Below are 23,670 nucleotides of genomic sequence, written 5' to 3'. Positions count from 1 at the left end.
AGCATATTACCCCAAGTTTTAACTCCACTGGCCTCCAATGTGTTTCAGGATTGATTTTAAAGTACTCATCACACAAATAAACATCAGCAGTGCAGGGTTTTTTACCTATGTCTGAGCTGCTATCTCTGGAAATAATCCATCCATTAACAACAGTAGAAAACCTATTTATTCAACATTGCTTTCTCTTTTTCTTGTCTTTCATATATTTTAATGTTATGACTTTCTTGATTGAAGTCAGTCACATGTTGTTCTCAGAATACCTGTGCTTACTACTTACTCTTGTGTTTATTCATTTGATGGCTCAGTATTATTGTGTATTATTTTTTCACCCTGTTGTAAAACACTTTGAACTACAATCCCATGTATGACAGCTGCTATATAAATAAACTATATTATTATCAGAATTTTCTAAGATATCTGTGGCAGCAGATCTGTCCATATGAAAGGAGTGGTGACAAGCTTCATCTTCCTCACTTTCATTTAGTGTCGTAAAACTTGACAGAAACAACATGTGGTCAAGTCCAGGGCCAATGAAGTCTGTACTGGACTCATCGGACACAGGTGGAGCTCATTAATCACCACTGCCTTTCAATTACAACATTAATTACTGTGATACCTAAATATGATGGCTAAATGTTACATTACATTTTTCCTGATAAGTCAAAATGACCAAAGGTGTAGCTCAGCAAAGATCTCAACATCTAACCTGGTTCAAGACCAAAACAAAGCAGAGATCACTTGATCTGGTTCAGACTGGTTGGTGTGTTTTTCTCTATCATTAAAATATTTGGCTGTAGCTGTAGGGTATATCTGTGTGTGTGTGTGTGTGTGTGTGTGTGTGTGTGTGTGTGTGTGTGTGTGTGGTGTAGTGCTCCTCCTCTCTCATAAGCCTTCCCCTGCCTCCATCAGCTCACAGTCAGTCAGGAACTCTCATCAGGACTCTACTGATTCACTTCATACGGATAGCAGGACTCTGCTCCAGTCATGGTTCAGGTTTCTTGGCCTGTGTTTGTGCTGCTGCTTTTTATGGTGAGTACTGAAGGAGTTTCCCGCTATGGCCTGAACTGTGTGTGTAGTCCATGTTGTGTGGTGGTGTGTGGTGGTTGGTATGTGAGATCTAAACATGTAGAGCTGATCCTGTTTTCTATTGTTGATGTTCCTGAATCTCAGAACTGAACCACGACCATGACTCTTGATCCAGACTACCTGTGCACACCTGTACAACCACATCAGACAAGAATCTTTGACTTCTCACTAATTCTATACAAACTCTCACTTGGTCCATAGGTTAGTTATCTTGTTCATGTTGACCCTAACAAATACCTGGCTGCCATGGCAACATAGGGACATGGCATTATGTCTTGTAAAGAGCTGGAGTGATTTTTTAATTAATCAGTTGGTCTATGAGCCTGCAGTGAATATTAGGATATGTCACATGATTTCAGTGTGATATTTTGATACAGATGATGTATCTCATATGTTCATGCTCAGGACTGTTTGATGTCATTCTGCCATCAGATCACTGGCTCTGGATGAGTGTGATCAGTGTCTCATGAGTCTCACAGCAGGATCAGCTGTAGAGCATAAAACATTGAAAACACGTCACGCTGCCAGTATTAATATGAAGTGAATCCATCAGAGGGGAACCAGGTATATTTCTGTTGAAGGAAGCTTTAAGCAGACTGTGCTGACTCTGTTCTTTCTGTGCTGTTCCAGCATGTTTCATTTGGACGCAGACTACAATCATCATTGAGCATCAGGAAAATCCATTACAGACTAAACCTGTTTTCTCAGTAGTTCACTTTCTGATCTGAATCGCAACAAGTTAACACAGCAGCCTTGTTGCCCGAGGCCTCAAGACTTCTGAAATAAACCAGCTCTGCTTTGCAGACTGATCAGAGCCTTGTTTTTTTCCCACTGCTCTATTGGACTTCATCTTCCATTAGACATTTCTGAGTAATTATTCCAGGGTGTGATGACTGGTAATGACCTTTCTCTGTCATTATTGTTGACTCAGTCCATTCTTTGTACTCAGCAGCTTTCATACATGTGATGTGAGTCATACTGAGTTTCTCTTTTTCAATAAAACCCTGCCACACCCTTCTCTTTTTCCTCCTCATACCTCTATTATCCAGACATACCCATGTATCAACTGAGTGGTTAGGGTGTGGCGGCCGCTCTGCTGAACACAGCAGCTACACAGTACCTGACAGGCAGAGGCTTTCACATACAGTGTTCATGGTAAATATGAGTGTTTCAGTGGTGAAAGCTTACACATCATACTCCTGAGTGTAATTATGAGTTAGACTGAGTTTCTGACAGCTATACGTCCCACTTGGCAGATTAAATACAAACAGCAGAAAAAAAAATTTAAAGACAAAATTCAGTGATTAGTTGACAAAAAAAGATATATCAAGATACCTTTCCTATACCTTTCCTTCATTCCTACAACAAACCATTGCTGCCTTTGTGTCACAGTTACAAATTCACTGTCTCTAGATTTTTTAGCAGCTGATATTTGTCTGGAAATTTTCTAGAATTTTTTCTATTGTATTTTAGTTTGTCATTCTTCCATAATTCAGATAATTTTACATTGAGGAAAAACAAACACAGCCCCAGTGTCCACAACACAGGCTGTGTGTTTGAAAAGCTTTGACATGTGTTTTCTGCCTTCCCTTTGATCATCATACAGTATCGTCTGCCCCTGTACATACCCTCTGTCACATGACTACCCCGTGTGGAGAAATCAGTGAGAAGCTCCTCTGTACAACACTAGTTAGGGTCCATATGAAAGGAGTGGTGACAAGCTTCATCTTCCTCACTTTCATTTAGTGTCGTAAAACTTGACAGAAACAACATGTGGTCAAGTCCAGGGACAATGAAGTCTATACTGGACTCATCAGACACAGGTGGAGCTCATTAATCACCACTGCCTTTCAATTACAAAATTAATTACGGTGATACCTAAATATGACAGTAAAATGTTACATCTCCCTTTGTACTGTTGTGGGAGAATAACAGATAACAGATAAGACAGGTCAATAGTTCTCCACATGAGCAGGGTCAAGTGAGGGTTTCTTAAGCAGAGGAGTTACTGAGCCAGTTTGAAAACAGGTGGAAATTTTCCAGTGAGTGCTTCCAATGAAACATTTATCACATGTGTGACTGTTGGCACAATGGATGATTTGGAGGAGGACTGTGGGAATGGGATCTAGTGAACGTTGTAGTAGGACGACTACCATTCAGAAGTTTTGAGACATCGTTCTCAGTGACAGGATGAATGAGTGATAAGTCTTTGGCCTGTGGAGACCTGGATGGGCCTGTTGTACGACTACCACATGTTAGACTTTTAGGAGCCTTGCACCCAGCAAGGTTGGTGGTGAGTCCAGAGGATTTGTCCTTGTTGCTCTAGGTGTGCTGGTAACTGCATGTTGAAGCCTTGTGAAATCTTGTGCTGTGTCTGCTGGGTCCATGTTGGCCAGATCATTCTGTTATAACCAGTTCTATTTTGGACCCAAAAGGTAGAACACAGAGGTGAATACCAGGTAGTAGTTCAAAAGCAGTGTAATTGCAAGCTTGTGGAGGATAGGATGAAAGGTTGGGACTTGCTTAACAGTAATGCAGAGCAGCTGGTTTGGCAGAGCAGTTCAGGCTGGATAGCTGGTGCAGGTAATGGTGACAGTAGGCTGGACAGATCTGGTAGACGGGGCGAGGTTCCTGTCAGCAGGTGGACAGGGTGAGGTTCCAAACCGGAAAAGGGACAGAGACAGAGGGTATGCAGAACTTGTTTTTGCCATTGCTAACAGGGATGTAGAGGATTGGTGGCCAACCCAAATAATCCCAAAGATGATATGGTCAGTGTTCCAAGGATTCTCCCAAGATGGACATTTTCCTTTTTGGTACAATTGCATCCTACGACAGTAACAAAGTACATTTACTCGAAAACAGTACTTGAATATATTCATCAGTATCTGTACTTTACTTGAGTATTATTTTTTGGAAACGTAGGACTTTTCCTCCAACACTTAAAGACAAATATTGTACTTTTGACTCTACTACTGTACTTGTTAATTTGAAGCAGAAGCAATTTTCTTTTATTTTCTAAAATCTAATAGACCATACACTGTGTTGATCACAAGGGACGGGTTGACAAGAACAATGACTTTTGAATACTGAAGTGTTTTTAAAATCTAGTACTCCAGCACTTTAATTCAAGTAAAAATGTGACTTAACAACTTTCACTTGTATTGGAGGAATATTTGACCAGAAGGATCTATACTCTGACATAGTAATAGAGTAATAGAGCTGTATACTTTGTCACCTCTGGGTTTATGGATATGCCAACTTTAATGATAAGCAGCTGACTTTACATGTGTCGAGCATAGATTCATTGTCAGATAAAGGTTTATTGTGAAGTAATTACATCTGTTGTATTCCAGCTCCAGGCTGTTGCTGTGGTGAAAGCCAACTCTGGAGACAATCTGGTAAGGAAAAAAAGAGTATGGATTCCCCCGCCAACTGTACTGTGGGAAAATAAAGACTACACTCAAAACAAATCTGTTGCCAAGGTGAGTCCCTGAACCTTGACTTCAACTCTCTTTAAGGCTACCAGCCCCAGACCTGTGTGTTTTTCATTTGAGTCAATAACCAATTTAATTTTATTTATTGTTTTTGGAGTTTCCAGCTTTTTAAAGCTTTTATCCACATACTTAACATACCCCTGCACCTCTATGTTTGAGTAACTCATCATATTAATTTTAGCAATGGTCAGTGCAGCATTCCTCTGGAACACAGCACATACTGAATGTAACTGACATTTGCATGACCAAACATGCAATAAATAACATTACCAGCCACCAGATGGAGCCACTGAAACATTTTCAGCTTCTGCAGTATTGGTATGATCAGAAACTTGTTTGAGGCTATTGAAAATTAGCTGAATAATAAAACTGGGTTAATTTTTCATTGGTGATTTGGAAAAAGCCTTTGATAACCTCAATGTAGATTTCATTTCTGAAAGCTGAGAGTTTTTTAATTTTGGTAAATCCTTAATTAATTGGGTTGGAGTATTATACAGCAGTTATATTTCTAAATTGGGGCCATTATCAAGAGGAGTGAAAAAAGGATGCCCTTTTTTACCATGCTAATTTATAACTGCTATGGAAATATTTGCCATTAAGGTGAGGTCCATCATCGGCATAGAGGAGAACTTTGAGCTTTGAACTTTAGGTACTCTTTTCACAGACCTCTGGTGTCAAACCTAATGATGAAAAATTGAAAATTCTTAGGATTGAAGGACTGAAAGGTACAAACTATAAAATACCATGTCAATTACCAATTGTCTGGACTGATGGGCCACTCAATGTTTTAAGTATTGTGATTCCAGAGAATTTAGAAGAACTTTGTACAATGAATTACAACAATAAGTTGAGAACGATTGATGAGATATTACAACCATGGAAGGGGGAAACATTAACACTAGTAAATTTCTCAGTTGGACCACAGTTTATTTACTTCCCAGTTACATCACAGTTCTTCTTCAAGTATCATGAACAAATTTCATGGACTTACAAACTAGAGAAAATTAAAAGAGGAGTTTTTTAGATTAATGATGAACATGGTGGGTTAAAACTATTGAATCTGGAGGCTTTCTGTTATTCTTGGTAAGCCTTCTTTGTTCCAAAATTATACTTGAACTGGTATACGTGCAGGTTACACCCATCTTTTGTTTGAAAGCAGATTGTACCATTTCCTGCAGATTCAATTAATCCATATACATTGTCTGAACCACTTGATTGATCATGTATTTACGTTTATGACAGAAGCAAGTCAATGTTGGCTGTGCTTTCAGTGTCATCCCCCTGAAACTCGAGATGATATTCCACAGCAAATTACTTGTCATTTGGCTGCTCCCCTCAGGGGTCGCTACAGTGGATAGCCACATATTATAGTCTGGCAGTCTAGTCTAGTTTTTTTTTTTTTTTTTTATAGCGGATGCCCTTCCTGACACAACCCTCTATGGGGAATATTCCAAAGCAAATAATACAGTTAAACTTTTTCATTGAAGGGAAACCAATATTTTGGAAAAATGTTATAGATCATGGGGTGTGCTTTATAAATGACTTAGTGTGGGAAGATGGGAAACTGATGAAGTATACCCAATTTACTGAAATATGCAATGATGTACCCCTTCATGCATATATATATTTACCTGGTTGGAAACAAAAAATGAGCAGTGGGAGGACTAAGTTATTATTATGCCAGCACGCTGCAAGAAATAAGATAAGATGGATAAAAGAAAAAAAGATAAATAAAAAATATCTATAATAATTATCTAAATAATCTAAATATCTATACATTTTATTTAAGCTCCAGATCTGCAAGAGTCATCACATATAGTATCTATAAAAATGGGAAGATACCTTAGATTGTCCTGGGAACACTGGGAACAAGTCTTCAAGCTGTGTTGTATAAAACAACAGTTGACACAGTTTTGATCCTTTCAGCTAAAAATAATTTATCATATTTAGCCCACAGGAAAAATGTTAAATATTGGGGTAAAAACTGAAAAAATACTTATAAGATAGGTAATGCAGAATCTGAATTATTTTGTCTTTGTTTTGTTTTGCTCTCTTCTATATTTATTGAGTGATTTTACCCTTTAATATCTTATTTGTCTGACCACCCAAGGATTCATTACATTGCTGAGTTCAAAAATGTTGGAGTAATTCTAGACTCCACCCTCTATTTTGACACACATATCAAAAACATCCCTAAACCTGCCACCTTCCACCTGAAGAACATTTCTGGAGTACGCTCCTCTCTTTATCAATCTGTTGAGACAATCATCCACACCTTAATTACATCCCAGCCTGATTCCTGTAATACCCTTCTCCATCATGTAAATAGTCTTTATAATTCATCTGCAAGAGTTTTCTGTCACACATGGTTGTGGGAGTACATCATCCCCACCCTTCAGCAACTGTACTGGCTCCTAGTTAAAATAAGTCTTGTCTACAAATGTCTCCATGGCTTGGTGTCTCCCTGTCTGTCCAATCCTTTCCATTCCTATAAATCTACTCAGTCACTGTGTTCCTTACCATTATTATTATACCACAGACAGTGGTGGATCTACAGGGGCCTTAAGAGGGAAGCACAAGTGGCCAAACAAGCTGGTACATTGATTGTATTCAATGATGAATGATTGTTTAGAGTGTTTTTTGGTCTCTCTCCTCTAAAGGAATAAATAGTGTTCAAATTTTACAGCTTCTTGTTCTCATTTTTCTAGTGCAAATGTGTTTTGTTTCATTCTGATGCACTAAGGTGAATACTATAAGAATTAGACAGTTTTTAGCTGAATTAGCTCTTGTCTGTGTTTCAGATTCATTCAGATTTTGATGACGGCACAGGGAATATTGTCTACTCCCTGGATGGTATTGGTGCAAACCAATATCCCTTCAACGTGTTTATCGTCGACCCACAAACTGGACTAATTCGAGTGACAAAAGTGCTTGACAGGGAGGACATTGATACGTACAATGTAAGTGATCCATGGCAGATATGATTCTATCTTGCTTTTATTTTGCATTTTATAACTTTGATGTCACATTTCCTGTCCTAAGATCCAGTAATTGTTGCTTTTCATATTTAATATTGAGATATTTGGCAACTATTTGCTACACATCAGTGTCACAGGCTGTTTGTGAATATACCTGAAAAGACTGAGGGTAAAGGTGACAAGCACTGAGTGTTTCTATTCTGCTGTTTCAGCTGTCAGGTGTTGCTAAGTACAGGAATGGCGTTGAGGCAGAGAAAAAAATTAACATACGATTCAAGATTGGAGACGAGAATGACAATGCTCCAGTGTTTGGAAACACCCGGCAGGGGGAGGTGTATGAGCTCAGCACTAAAGGTTAGTGTTTGTGTTTGGCATCATTTAAACACATGGTCACTTGCTTGCAGTCTCCTTCTTCCCTGCCTAGCATTGCTGTGTTTCCTGGTGTATCACTGCCACCTGCTGATCTGAGGAATGTTGTGTAACCACCAACAAAAATGTGTATTGTGTCACCTGCAAGCTTGTTTGTCCTCATATACATGAATGTGACAAACCCATGAGAACTCTTCCACATGAGGCCATGTGTCTGCTGCAGGTGCCTTGTGGGGGTTTTATGAAGCAACGTTACAACAAGTGGGTTGTTCTTTTGTTTGTACTGTGCACGCACACAGGCAGCACAATTCACTGCCACTGGTTTTACGGAAATCCACTGACTGTTTGAGGGAGGATTCTGCTGAGAGAGTTACCAGCCTCAATACACACACAGATCAACAAATCTCAGCTACAGCAATAACACACAAGGAGGAGTGAGCAGTGTCAGGTTATTATGTCTGCACTGTGCACCTACATGAGTATGATGGATGTGACCTGCTGAACACCTGTGAATGAGCCAGTGATTGTGGACCATATGTAACAGCTGTCACCATCAGCCAGTCTGACTTAATGCTGTGGTTCATCAACGAGCCAACAAAGGCAGTGAGGATGACCGTGAAGTAATTGTGGATGTTTGCAGATGTTTTAAGATGAAATGGACTCACCACATTCATCAGCCCTCAAAGACACACATCATGGCTGTTTCATTAATTGTGTTTTTACAGGGACCTCAGTTATGAAGGTCAATGCAACTGATGCTGATGAACCAGGGAATGAGAACTCTCAGATCGTCTTCAGCATCATAGATCAGAATCCACCCCATGACATGTTCTACATGAGCAGTAACGGGACCATCTATGTCAAAAGGCCTTTGGACAGAGAGGTACAGTAGGAGCTACAGCAACAGTGTTGTCTTCATTTTCAACATAGTCAGGTGACTATGATGTCAGCTAAATCGACAACAACCAGGTGTCCTCCCCTGTGCCAGTTTAACTCTTTCCATTCTGGCTCTGCTGACATTTACTAGCATTAACCTGTCCTGGATCAGAATCCAGACTGTAGGTGAAACTGAAACTCAAAGGAGACGCTGACAGACAGTCTAACACACACACAAACACACACACCTCTTTCTCCCTCTCTCTGTCTCTCTCTGTCTCTGTCTCTCTTCCTCTCTCTCTCTCTCTCTCTCTCTCTCTCTCTCTCTCTACAGCAGATCTGACACAGGTAATAAATCATAGTATAATTAGCTTGTTTACGTGCTTCTGCTGTCTCTTAACGCTATGGAAGAAAATACCTTGGAAATTATTTTCTAAAACTCAGGTTTAGTTTCCACGCATGTCTGTACATGATGCTGTACTATCATAACTGATCTCAGAACAGTAGAATCTGAGTCACTGTAGCTGTAGCTAATCACCAGTCAAAGATCCAGGATTATCCTCAGTGATCAAACCTCCACATTAAGCTGCTGTCCTCTCCGCTTGAAGCTCCAGTCTTTGTCAACAGGACACGGTCACAAATGATTGAAAGTCAAAGTAACTTCAGAGACAATACCCTGCTGCCACCACCAGAGGGCAGTAAATTACATGTTGAATGAAACAGGCATCAGATCCTTTTGGGACAGAAAGCTGTTCTGAGATCAGATGTAAGTATCGATACTTCAGTATCGATCTATTTTTATCTTTAACTGGACAAACACTACTTGTCGTAGTTGTCCTGATGCTGTGACACTGCCACACACTCACTTTTTCTCCCAGTAGCACATCATGTATTTGAAATGGGTCCAACCCATTTTTTCCACCTAAACCTCACTGTTACCATCATGCTCTTTTCCCATCCAAACTCCTCCAGCTGTAGCAGTAAAGTTTGTAAGTAACACTGTTGGTGGTGTGTGCTGTCAGGAAGAGAGAGGTGCAGTGCAGCTCATTTTTCTGAAATATAGAGTTTTCATTTTTATTTGTTTTTTCAAAACGCCATAGGAGTCACCTGTTTTTTCATCAACAATATTGTATGGAGCTTTAGTCAGTTATTGTTTAATGACTTTAGTTTCACCTGTCACCTTCTCCTCTTCTATTTCATCACAGTTTTCATTAATACAATTTACACTCATGACAAATAAAAAGTGACAAAAGAAACAGCATTAAGGCAACACTGATGACAGTGATGATGTCCAGGTTAGGGTTATCTGGAATTCCAGATCAAATGGATGCCTCATACCAACTACACAAGGCCTTCACTGTTTGTCCATTCCCTTTAAAGACACTTTTATGTACTTTCTGTTACTGTACATCTGGAAACAAAATTTGCTCCAGAGATTCATAAAAACCTGAAAAGAAAATGCTGCTAATGTGCCCAAGCCTCAAAGTAACTGTGGTTCATAGTTTTAAAATCATTTACCACATATATTTATTAATCAACAAGCTCATCAAGTTCACACTTGACACATGATATGGGCTATGCAGCTTTTAACAGAAACGACAGCCTGCTTGTTACTGCACATATTTTTCATATACTGATACATTTCCCACTAGACTGATCGGTAAAGAATAGATTGTTATGGGGGTTTTGATGAATTCCTGCAGGATGTAACATTTCCATGTGCAGAGACCTCATCAAATACACCACTGATGGTGGGCTGAATGTAAATAAATAAACTGACACCAATTGGTTAAGTGATTGTTCCTCACTTTAACATCAGCATCTCTGAGTGAAATATAATATTGCATGAGTTTGGGCTGAGCACTTAAGTGGTGCATGACCAACATACACTACACAGTACTTAGAGGTACTGTCCTTTTTCTACATGGTCTTCCTCTTGGAACTTGCAATTTCACTGAATCATACAGTATGATCCTCTGTCCCCTCTCCAATTCACTCATTAGCCCTCATTAGACCATTGTTCTCTCCAGGGTGCAACCATGCAACAAACTTTATGTGTTATATTCATAGTTAACCTTTAGGAATTCACAACTTTGACATTATTCCCATCTCCCAGCAACATGTGATTCAGCCTCCACCTCTGTAAGTAACCTATGACTATTCATTTCAGACAGCAGATCAGTACACTCTTACGGTGAAAGGTCAAGACCTCAATGGCAAACCAGGGGGAAACAGTGAAACCTGCACTGTTACCATTAAGGTCCGAGATGTTAATGACAACCTTCCCACTCTGGAAAAAGAGGAGGTAGTTTTTTTCTCACACTTGTGTATAGTTTCTTTGAGAACTTTCAGAGTTAATATGGAAATGTGGATGCGCTCATTTCACCGATGATAATCAACTCCTGCTGAAATGAACCCTGTTTCTTTTATCTCATCGTGTGTTTTACTTGTAGTATGAGGGCAGTATTGAGGAGAACACACAGGGTGTGGAGGTGATGAGAATCAAAGCAGAGGACCTGGACCTGGAGGCCACAGAAAACTGGGAAGCTGTGTTTGATATTGTGAATGGCAACGAGGCCGGGTACTTCAGCATTAAAACAGACCCCATCACCAACGAGGGTATCCTAATGCTCGACAAGGTACTGGAACTTCATTTAGAAGAAATATTCTAAAATTCTAAAATTCTGGGGTTATTGTGGTAAATGCAGTGATCATGCTGCATACACAAAGACAACATGAACTTGAAAGGGGTAGGTGTAGACATGGCTAGAAAAAAGAAGTAGTGACTAAGACCCAAAAAGGTGCCTCAGATGGCAAGTCACAGGGTGAGTGTTGACTCAAGGCTGATCTTTTGGCCAATACCGGTAGCAAGGGTGGATTTAACAAGTCCAGTCAATTTATAATGGATAAAAATGCAGAGGTGTCACCCAGAGAGTTGCCATCATCATGTGGAAGGGGCTTATGTTAAAGAAGCCATCTGCTTTTCTCTCAACAACAAAGTTGAAGCCTTTTATTTAAGGCTAACAAAAAGAAGTCTTTGAGTGGTACAGAGTTACTAAAATCTAAGATAAAATATGAAGGAACAAAAAGCACAGAGTGGTCAAGAAAATGAAAAAGAAGAACCATGTCTTAAATTTTGCCTGCCTTAAATACAGGAAATTACAGTGGCCCTGAAGGTCATAACACAACAACATTTCACAAAACAAAACAACAATTCAGAAAATAAAACAACAATTCACAAAACAAAACAACAATTCACAAAACAAAACAACATTTCACAAAACACAACAACAGTTGACATGACATTTCAGATTACAGAAAGGGCGGGACAACACTTCTTGTTTGTGACTGGATAAAGTCACTGGTGACAATTGCATGTCATTTCCTGTTTCTTATGCATTCTCTCAATAGTGTTTCTGAAGGAATTTCAAACTGACTCTAAAAGTATGGAGGAAGAGAGTGAAATTATAGGGGAATATTTTAACAAAGGACATACATATGATGTTATTCTTGATATGTTGTCAACATATCATGACATTAAAATGACGGGAAGGCTACTCATTTAGCTTCTGATTTGCAGCTTCCAATGTGGCAATTAAGGGGAAAGTTAAGGGAAAGTTAACTTACTCAGCTGAGCGACCAATCCTCCCTTTATAGCACCTCTTACTGTTATGGTGTTGTAGACATTTGAGATAAACCTTTACCCTTGTAGTATAATTCACACTCTGCATTTCACTCCTTTTTTCTGCCAGATCCAGATCAAATCTCTATACTGAGACTTTTCCAACTTGGATTGGATTATTCCAGAGAGGCTAAAGAAAGGCCCAGTGTGGTCTAGATGCAGTCAAAAGGAATGAAATGTCAATTTTTTTGAAATATCAAACAAAAGAAAAAAGGGGTTGAGGGAGGGGGCTCGGACAGCGTTAAAGGTAAAGGAAATGTTGTTGTGTTTTGACCTTCAGCGACACATAGGAAATAGAGGAAGTGATACATGATGTTATTCATAATCATGCACTTACTGTTGCTGCTATAAATAAAGTGTACACTATGAAAATCCATGTATTTATTTGGTAAAAGACTACAGCTACCGGAAAAGCATAGGCTGCTCAAATCACCATGGTCAACAAGCTGCTATGGTGGACAGTACCTTATCTACTATCTACGTTATTTTTAAGACTTACAGAAAGCTTACTATTCAAGTATAACATGACAATGTGAAGGATAAATGTAAAACTATAAGTAATGTAAAACATAAAATCAGTAGAGGAGACTGGGGAAGGTTGAAATACGTTTTGCATTTCTCTCAGTTACTCAGAGATTATTTGGACCAACCAAACTCTTATATATTAAACGTACTGTCTGCTCATTACACATACCACTTTAAGATGATTATATATGACATATCATTCGCAATATTTATTCAAATGGAGGAATTCAGATGTTACAACTGACCCCAACCCAGGGTACAGGGAGTTTTTGATGTACTCCAACCAAGACAACTGTGAGCTCCAGCAACATGTTGGCAGCTGACCAATGTGATACCCTGATAGTTGGAGATCTCCTTCAGAACCATCAGTCCCTTTTGTTAAAAATGGGAAGTGCCATCCTCCCGGTCCCATGTCCATGGGATATTGAATACATCTGCCCCACAATATCCAGAGCGGTCAACAGCTAATGGTGCATTTCATTTATCCCTGGTGCCTTGCCACTGCAAAGGTTTTTCACTACTTCAGTGAACTCTTGTTGGATTCAAGAGCTTCTCAAAGGATACTTTCAACATTATCCTTAGTCCAGGTCAGTAGTTTTCTCCCTGCTGAGAGCAGCCTAAACTGAGCCCTGCCTCTGCCTCCTGGGTTTTTTGACAGTTTCCTAGAACCTTTTTGAGGCCATCCTGAAGTCTTTCCCATTGGTCTCACTGAACTCTTCCCACAAACAAAGGATCTGCCTCCACAATGACATTCTGCAGTCTGTCCATCCTCCTGATACTTGACCTCTGCTGCAGGTATATCCTGGGCCAATCAAGCCCAAAAGGACACCTTCAGCTTGGTGGCCGCCCTCCACCAGCAAGTTCTTTGGTTGCCACTATAACAGGCACTGATAACCTTGTGTCTGCCGCTCCAGGTAGCCAGCTCTGCAATGGAGATTTTAAACAAGGCTCACTCTGACTCATGTTCCCAGCCTTTCCCAGGATGCAGGAAAATTCTTGCCAGTCTTGCAAGTGGTAGTTCCACAAGGTAGCAGCCCCATGCCCCTTGTCCCCTCCACCATGTTAAGGTGGTGATTCTCTGAGTGTTTGGTGATGCTTGGAAATTTGTCCAAGACAAGAAAATATATTTATTATTATTTTTTTTTTAAATGCCAAAACTTAAGCCTGATCTTAAAATGTTTTAGGAGTCTACCTTGATTAAAAAAATGTAACACTACCTTCAAATCAAGTTTTTATCTATCCACTGTTCAACAATGCTTTCTGTGTTCTTCTGTTTGTGTGTGTCATTTCACAGGCCGTGGATTACGAGGATGTGAAGAACCTTGAACTGGGACTATCTGTGAGGAACAAAGCTCCAGCATTTAGTGGATCTGGGGGAAATGGCGGAGCGGGTATAAGCTTCGGAGGTGGAGCAGGAGGAGCAGGTGGAGGAGGTGGAGCAGGTGGAGCAAGTGGAGCAGGTGGAGCAGGGGGAGCAGGTGAAGCAAGTGGTGCTAATGCAGGAGGTGGATCTGGAGGATCATCATGGCAAAGTGGGACCGCATTTAAAACGTATCCAATCAAAATCAATGTGAAGAACCAGCCTGAGGGACCACGTTTTAATCCCGGAGTCAAAGCTATTCCCATCTCAGAGGGAGGCCACTCCATCAACATTAAAGATGTTATTGCCCGCTACCCTGCAATAGATGGAGACACTGGAAAACCTGCTGAGAATGTCAGGTCAGTGCATATACAAGCCTCTACAATTAAAACTACGATGTAAGCTACGTTTCCTAGACTCAATAAGAATAACTGACACAGTGCATTTCTTCTGTAGGTATGCTAAGGGTTCAGACCCTGACAACTGGCTAACTATTGACCCAGAGACATCTGAGATCAAACTAAACAAGATGCCTGACAGAGAGTCTCCCTACTTGGTCAATGGGACATACATTGCAGAAGTACTCTGTATTTCAGAAGGTACACTCTTCCAACATCCAACCAGTCAGGCATCAAAACTATGAAATAACATATGGAATTTGTAGTAAACAAAAAAGTGTAAACAAAGCAAAATGTTTTTGATTTTGATTTCCTTCAAAGTAGCCAACCTACTGCTTTGATGACAGCTTTACACAGTCTTGGTATTCTTTCAACCAGCTTCATGAGGTTGTCACCTGGAATGATTTCCGACAGTCTTGAAGGAGTTCCCATATATGTTGAGCACTTGTTGGCTGCCTTTCTTTCACTCTGCGCTCCAACTCATCCCAAACCATCTCAGTTGGGTTTAGGTTAGGAGATGGGTCATTGCCCTGTTGGGAAACAAATGATAGTAAACCAGAGAGGATGGCCTGTCGCTAAGGAATGCTGTGGTAGTGATGCTGCCTTCAGTTTTGAATAAATCGTCATCCTCCTCTGAGACACACCATACCATCACAACTCCTTTGGCAACCACACATGTAGATTCCATCCATTCCCCTTTTCTGAATCTTACAGAGACACAGCAGTTGGAACCAAAACCCTCTAATCTGGACTCATCAGAATAATATTGATTTTAACTGGTCTAATTTCCCATCCTAGTGTTACTTCTTCTTCTTCTTATTGGCCTCCCACGTAGGTGGATTCTTTGCACCAGTTCAAGTAGTCTTCTCCATACAGTTGATGTTAAGATGTGTCTACTACTTAAACTCAGTGAAGCATTCATGTAAGATCTAATCTAAGGTGCTGTTGTTTGGTGATTTCTGTGGCTGGTACCTCTAATGAACTTCCCCCCGGCAGCAGAGGTCAGTCTTGGTCTTCCTGTCCTGGGATGATTCTAGTTAGAGATTCACCAGAGCCTTTGATGGTTGTTACAACTGCACCCTAAGATACGTTCAAAGTTGTTTCAGTTTTCTGGATTGACTGGGCTTCATGTCATAAACTAAATTATGGACTCAGTTCTTGATATAATATGGATTTGCACAGTTGTCCAATAGAACTATTTACTGCACACCAACACTACAACAACACAACACAACTAATGGTCTAAAACACATTACAAAGGCAAGAAATTCCACTAATTAAGTTTCAACAAGACAGAGCTGTTAACTGCATACATTCCATATTGTGAAAATCATTGAGGTAAATGGTGGGTACTTTAAAAAAGTATTTTGTGTAAATATATATGTGTTATTTCATAGTCATGGTGTCTCTAGTTGTTATACAATGTAGAGAATAGTCAAAATAGAGAAAAACTTATGAATGGGTGGGTTTGTGTCCAAACTTTTGACATTTGAGGAGGCTAGGAAAATTGGGTCATCTACTGGGGGTCATGAATATACTGGATATACAGGAAGTGGAAAAATGTCACTTAAAGTCACATAAATACATCTGTACAGGCTGCACAAAGTGTAACAAAGAGTAGAGAACTCAAACTCACAAGAATGAAGTGAGGAGAAAGTCTGCATCATCTTCAGCCTGAACTCGTCATTAGCAGGGCAGCCAGTTGTTACACCTGTTGTCAAGCAGCAGGGAGAGTGAAGTGTTTCTCTCTGAACTTGTATCTGAACTGAAGGGTCTATTGCTGAATGATCTGTTCTTATTTGTGTTTTGCTAACACAGACATGCCTGGTAAAACAGCAACTGGCACTGTAGCCATACAGGTGGAGGATTTTAATGACCACTGCCCCACCCTGACCAGTAATATCCAGACTATGTGTACCACGGATGATGCTGTCATTGTGAAGGCCGAAGATGAGGATGCATTCCCAAATGGACCTCCTTTTGACTTCATCATTGTTCCAGAAGGCACTGAGGGCAAGTGGCAGGTGGAGCATCTCAATGGTGAGGACAATACTGCTGCCATCTGTATGTGGCAGACATGTAGCAAGTGTTTAGCAGCTTGAGATCATGAATGCACAGATGACTAAGAAGTATGTTTGGGGGGGGCGGCAGAGTGGAACACACACTTAAAAAAGAGGGGCACATTTGAAAAAAAATATCAGTAAACAAGTATTGTTTCGAGACAATCATAAATGGCCTATTATTACACTTGAAATTATTATTAAGTGATTACAGTGACTATGTTAGTTTGGACATTTGGGCACATTCCCAGTTGCTAGAGGGGATGTTAAGTTACTGTTTAAAACCTACTCTAAGTTTTAACTTCTAATGTCTATAACCTTAACTGTGGAAAAGCAGGAATTTAATCAGACAGTCCAGTAGAGAAAGAAACAGGAACATGGGACGAGAAGGGATTGATATGCAACAAAGGTCCTGAACTTAAATGGAACCTGGAAAGTGTTGAGTGTGTCTGAGAGCAGTGGACTTGCAGAAGGTCCAGAAACTTTTGTTACCTTTAAAGTAAAGGATATTGATTTTCTACACTTTTCATATGTTTGTTGCCGGCAGACACTGCAGCTATCCTGAGAGCCCAGGAGTCCATGTGGCCTGGTTTATATGAGGTGGAATTTGTAGTGAGGGACGAACAAGGAAAGGCCTGTCCAGACCCACAGAAAGTGAAAGTCCAAGTTTGCACCTGTGAGGATGGAGTGGTGTGTGGAAAACGAGGCGCCAATGGTCAGACCAGCAAAGGAGCAGAGTTAGGGCCTGCAGGCATTGGACTGCTATTTCTGGGCTTGCTGCTGTTAGCACGTAAGTATGATCTGATGCTCATTCAGATGAACGATTGTGTGATAAAAACACTTAGCACCTTCACTGTGCTCAGTTTAAGTTTGAGTTTAAGTCAAGTGTAGGCCAAAGGTAACACCAGAGCTAATAATTTAAAACTTCCAAACAATGGAAGTAACTGATTTTTTTGCAGATATTATATTTCTGCTGCCATTAATCAATCAATCCATATGAGAGCCTTCAGTTCAAATTTCAGAAAGTTTGTTAGATTGTTGGTCCCACCAGCAAGTGGCAGTAACACTAGTCTGACAACACATTCAAGAGGCCAGTCTGTCAGTCAAGTCAAAAATGTCAGACATTAAAACATACAACATTACATTTACTCATTTGGCAGACACTTTTATCCAAAGTGAGGGATTACACCCAAATGTCAGCACATTATATTTGGTTTGGCAAACTGAAACTGCAGCTCCTTTTCTGGAGGACCCAGAAGACCACTGCAGTCCCCACGTCACACTTTCAGAGCCATCAAATTACACTAAAACATTGTTGTTGTTTTTACAGTCATTCCTCTGTTGCTACTCTTCTGCCAATGTGGGGGAGCTGCTGGTCTGGCAGGGGGCTTTACTGAGATGCCTTTCGACACCAAATCGCACCTCATTAACTACCGCACTGAAGGCCAGGGAGAGAACACGGTAAGACCAGCATATTTACCCTTTGACCACACATTACCCCTTCATTGGTGAGGACAGGAATATTGGTCACGACGACGAAATCGACTTGAAAGCTTTATTAAGAGAATTTCAGCCACTAGTCAGCAAAAAAACCTCTGAATCTGTTCTAACATTTGGATCCTTGACCTTTTGTTATAGGAGGTGCCACTGCTGAACATGCCAACACAAATAGATGGAGATATTGTCAAAGTGGATACGGGCATTGGTACCAAAACTTCAGCAATTGCACAATCAGTCACTTCCATGGATGGGATGAACAGGGGCGGTTTTGCAAGTGACCACAGAGAAGGAACATGGGGGATAAACCAGATAAGCGGCAGTGGCTTCTACTCTGACTTTGAAGGCAGAGAATCAAGAGGAGGTGGAGGAATTTATGACGGCATGGCTCTGCCAGACCATTTCCTGAGACAGTACTACAGTCAGGTGAGGAATCATTTAAATAATTCTACCTTTTATTTTCTGTAACCAATAGTTTTTTTGGGTTTTTTTGGCTTTTGTTCTGTATGTAATTATGGTGACACTTTTCCAAAAAAATCTAATGAAAGCTGCAAAGAACGTTGAGTGGGCCTGTCACGCATGTCAGGCAAGATGGCAGGAGGCCAGTTAATGCAGCTGTAAATTTTTGTGACCATCGGACCCTGACGGATGACTAAGATGTTATTTCCTGCATGGAGTTTGTGGCTGCGGACGTGATGTATTGCATGTTTTGTATCACTACTTGCGTCCACTATCTTGTGTACGCTTGAGAACAGGCACCAAATATGTAAACGTAAATGTAAAGTAAATTCAAAATGGCTGACTTCTTGTTGGATTTACTGTATGGCTGAATGAGGCTTGTTGAAATTTTCAAGTGGGCACTGTCGAGTCACTTTGCCCCACCCGATTCAGAGTCCCATGTCAAATCTAAATTTTCAAGGTCTTCAGCATTTTCTGACCGAGTTTGAGATTCATGTAGTCTACCATGAGGTGGCACTATGCCATGAATACTGGCATGTAGATGTTTTCAGGCTGGGACTCTCATCAACCATACACAGTTTAGACAATGTGTTCTTAAGTTATAGCAGCTCCCTATATCAAAATGTGCCACACTGCCACAGACAATCCGTTCAACAAAAACTCAAAAACTTTGCAATTTAGCATCGATGTTAATGGCAATAACAGCACCAAAATTGCACAGTAAATTCAGAATGTCTGAGTTTCTACTGGGTTTAGGGTATGGCTCCTGGGGACTTTTTTGTAAATTTTGGCATTGTACATGCACCTGCAAAATTTCATAGGTGGAGGTGAAACACAGCATGATGGCTACCTAGTTAAAATTTTCTAAGGGGCACTATTGAGCCATTTTGCCACACCCATACAGAAGAACTGTAAAACACGTAAATCTTCACCACGCTTGATGAGTTTGCCAAATTTCATGAGTTTAGGCCTCCACGTCTAGGAGTCAAGGAGTGGAGCAGAGCAGTTCTGATAGGGACTTCGCACCAGTCAGTAATCAAGAAGCTCATCTGCAAATTTCTTTGCCTTAACACTTCAACAAAAATCACACAATGTACTTATCCTTATCCTGTCACTTAAACTTTTTAACTTGAGGGTGTTGAAGTTTGACTATAACTTTTGAGAACCTTTTTTAAAATGTCCTTTAAGCTAACTAACTCACGGTGTATTGATGGACATTCCACTTGTGTCTGGGGTTTCTACTGACTAATAATGAGATTTTTAATTAGAATTGTAACTTTTTGATTTGGGAGATATTACTACATTTGTTTAAAGTGCAAAACACAATTCCAAAAAATGGCTGTGCTCACTCAACACAAAGAGAAGCTTGGCAATGATTTATTTTTTTCTTTTCAACAGAAGGTGACCAGTGGAAACGAGAACCTTGGAGTGAAGGACGGTCTGTTGGTTTATGACTATGAGGGCCAGGGCTCCACTGCTGGCTCAGTGGGCTGCTGCAGCCTCCTGGAGTCTGACAACGATCTACAGTTCCTCAATGACCTGGGACCAAAATTTAAGACCCTGGCTGAAGTGTGCGGAGGCAAGACAATCCAAACTGAAGTCAAACCAGTGTTCTCTCCTCCAGCCAGTGCCCCCATCACAACTCAGACCTCAGTGTCAAGTTTGATGACTGCCCCACAGCTGCCCCCTTTACCCAACCTGCAACCGACGATCCCCAAAACAGAGCACACTGTGGTCAGAGAGACATCTGAGCGGTCTCAGATGGTGAAGGAAAGTGCGACCGCGGTGAGGGGAGAGATAGCAAATCAAGGCCAGATGCTCCTGCTACAGCAGCAGCAGCCTGTGTACTACACCACCACCCCTGTGTTGCAGCCAATGCATTACGTAGTCCAGCCACAGGTTCAGAACACCATGCTGTTAACTGAGGCACCGGCCACTAACCTGCAGGGCATGGTACTGGTTAACAGCACCCAACCTGGGCCTGCCCAAGGCATGGTGGTTCATGGGCAGACAGTGATGTCTAGTGGATCATCCCAAGGACCCAGCATGGTGCTGGTGGAGAGTAGTGGGATCCAGGGGGATGGTACCAACCTGATCCACACTGGAAACCTGTCTGGCTCCCAGGCCATGATGGTGGTGGAGGGCAAGGTCCCTGCAGGGTCAATGAAAATGCTGAAAGGGAGCCAGACCTGCCTTGTGCAGGGAGGTACCCTACAGCCAGGAGGGCTTTCAGGATCTCAGAGAGTCCTGGTGGTCAGAGGGTCAACAAGCAGTGGAGGGCAGCTGGTCCAGGAGGCACAAGGTCTGTCAAAGATGAGTGATGTCTCAGGTTCTCAGAGAGTCCTCCACAGAAAGGGCAGCACATCCTCTGGCTTTCAGAGCAGTGTGATGGGTTCCTCTACCACCACAGTGAGCACGACCCCCACCTACCACAAGGTGGTGCAGGAGACCAGAGAAATTCACTGAAGTGAAAGGTTCAAACTTTTGGCAAGGTAGTCTCTCAAGTACCATTCTGAGTGACGTTCTGAGGGTGTGGCTCCAGCAGTTTGACTAGGAACATGTACCTGCAGGTTCATACTTCTTCTGTTTGACACCACTACACTTATACAACCTTTGTTAGATAATTCTTGTGAAGACGGGCAACAAGAGAACATGGCTCTTTGATTTAAAAAAAAAAAAGGCACATAATTGAGATATGTTTATATTCACAGTTTTCTGGAAAAAATGTTTCTGCAATTTAGACTTTGGATCTAAATACACAGTTGTGAAGTGTAATCTAATCAGGGAATTAAGATGTTTCCCAGACAGAAACATACAAAGACTGATCAGTAATGATTCAAATGTGTCACTGTACAGACGGCTGATGGAGTGTTTCTCACAGCTTGCTTCATTAGCAGTCCTGATCAGAGATAATTTCAAGTGTGGCAAATCCATATACTGCAGGACAACACCACCTAAACAAAGACAATGAGCAAAGACCAGATTACCAAGCACAGCCAGGTGAGTAAACCACTGCAGTCTGTTCTCATGAGTGTAGAAAACTGTTCCTGTTAACAGTTAACCATAACTTACTGTTCTATACAGTTTCAAAGCGGGTGGTGTTTGTCAGCCTGCTCAGCCTGTTTGCAATAATTTTGTTACGGTTGAATAACTTCTAAACATTGAGATTTAAAAAAGACATGAACATTCATTTCTTCTCATTTACATTTTGGTTTCTTGTGACCTAGCCTGATCTAAACATGTTTAACTTCACTACTACTTTTCATCTCATGTTCATAAGATTTGAATGAACTGCAGTAAATATTTCATGTTGAACAAAATGATTCTTTATCAGTTTCACAGTGTCGTTATGCCAAAAACTTAAAATGGCAAATGTAATATCAGCAAGTGATCCCTTTTCTGAACATAAAAGATGTTTCATCATTTCTTCTTCTGCACTTTTTTCTATTGTGTGTAGGCTACATGTCCATGGTTACAAATGGTATAACAGGGGTTTTGATATATTACTATGCTGACTGTCGTTTTATGTGCTGGAATATATTTGACACAATGTCATACTGTCTAATGGGAAGCATCTATTTCACTCTTATTTTCTTTAATAAACTCTTTTGTATAAAACAACTTAAGGTCAACAAGTGTTTTATGTGTCTATCTGAGGAGACTGTTTGTATGTGAGGTGATAACTGTTTGATGGTAAGAACACACCCAGGAGGAATGAAGCAGATCCGGATGCACAGAGCAGAATATACCTTCTCAAAGTACAATCATCATCATACCATTGACTTGTATATTATCACAACCAGCTTAGACCAACTCCCTGTTAGGTTCCACACTAACTTTAACATTTTACTTCTGATGTTCACCACTGTGCCAAAATATCCACCCTCTGTGAATATTCAGTATCTGTCACCTGGTTCACTTTTTCTTTGTTATTATCTACTTTTCACAATATTTTGTTGTCCCTGTGTTTATGATTCCATTGCTTGTTGCCTATTATTCTATTTATTATTATTATTATCAGTCATCTGCTGTGGCTCAAATTGCTGTGAGCTGGACTGACAGATTCAGGACATGGAACTGGTCCTATATTGGGTCAGTAAAAAGAAGTATGTGGCTGGATTTATTTTGCTATGTGGGGATAAGGTGAAAACCTTGAAATGTTTTCATACAAAGATTTGGACATGGTGTACAGTGTTGCCCTTGCACATTTATAATTTTCAAACTATTGCAGCTGCTGTAAAGAAATGAGACAAAGACAGAACCATGCAGATGATCAAACAATATGCTTCAGAGCCCTGGGTGGGGGAGGTACCTTTTCATATACTTTGCTTCACAGCTGTTGACTTGTGAAGCACAGATTGTTGTTTATTTGTTCATTGTTATCCACAGCAGCATGAGTTAAGTTTCACTTTGGTTTTCAACATGTTCAGACACACACACACACAAACACACATCTATGGAGCTGCTGTGCAATAAAAAAATTAAATAACATTGACATAAATGACTTTTTATCATTTATAGTATAAATGATGTTTACTATAAATACTAAATGATGAGTCTGCAGTTGACGCAGTGTTGCCAAGACAAGACAAGCAGTGTCCAGTTAAAGTTAAAAATAGATCTATACTAAAGTGACCAACAATAGGGGTCGCTACACATTTGATCTCAGAACAGCTTTCTGTCCCATAAAGGTTCTGATGCCTGTTTCATTCATCATGTAATTTACTCCCCTCTGGTGGTGGCAGGGTATTGTCTCTGAAACTACTTTGAGTTCCATCTGTTGTATCTATTGTTTCTGTCATTTTTATGGGTGTGACTGTGTCCCGTTGACAAAGACTGGAGCTTCAAGCAGAGAGGGTAGGAGGTTTGATCATTGACAATAATTC

At 40.6% G+C, this 23,670-nt stretch overlaps 1 protein-coding gene across 2 annotated transcripts; it reads left to right on the top strand.

Annotated features, from left to right (window-relative positions):
• Window positions 1-895: 895 nt before the first annotated feature.
• On the top strand, window positions 896-22,405 carry LOC139626483 (desmoglein-2.1-like). 2 transcript variants are annotated; one of them, XM_071486809.1, is made up of 14 exons: window positions 896-1,029; window positions 4,440-4,568; window positions 7,382-7,540; window positions 7,771-7,912; window positions 8,653-8,810; window positions 10,974-11,108; window positions 11,257-11,442; window positions 14,305-14,729; window positions 14,827-14,969; window positions 16,587-16,808; window positions 17,376-17,618; window positions 18,159-18,289; window positions 18,467-18,751; window positions 20,186-22,405. In XM_071486809.1, the coding sequence occupies exons 1-14, from the start codon at window positions 985-987 to the stop codon at window positions 21,248-21,250; spliced, it is 3,468 nt and encodes a 1,155-aa protein (XP_071342910.1). In that variant the 5' UTR covers window positions 896-984; the 3' UTR covers window positions 21,251-22,405. The 2 variants fall into 2 exon arrangements, with proteins under 2 accessions (XP_071342910.1, XP_071342909.1); XM_071486808.1 differs by having other exon boundaries at window positions 20,183-22,405.
• The last annotated feature ends 1,265 nt before the right edge of the window (window positions 22,406-23,670 follow it).

This window comes from Trachinotus anak, unplaced genomic scaffold, assembly GCF_046630095.1.
Source record: "Trachinotus anak isolate AG129_WGS33_773 ecotype Australia unplaced genomic scaffold, CSIRO_AGI_Tana_v1 ptg000010l, whole genome shotgun sequence".
Classification (NCBI taxonomy): domain Eukaryota; kingdom Metazoa; phylum Chordata; class Actinopteri; order Carangiformes; family Carangidae; genus Trachinotus; species Trachinotus anak.
The sequence above is the reverse complement of the archived record's forward strand: the minus strand, read 5'-3'. Positions and strand labels throughout refer to the sequence as shown.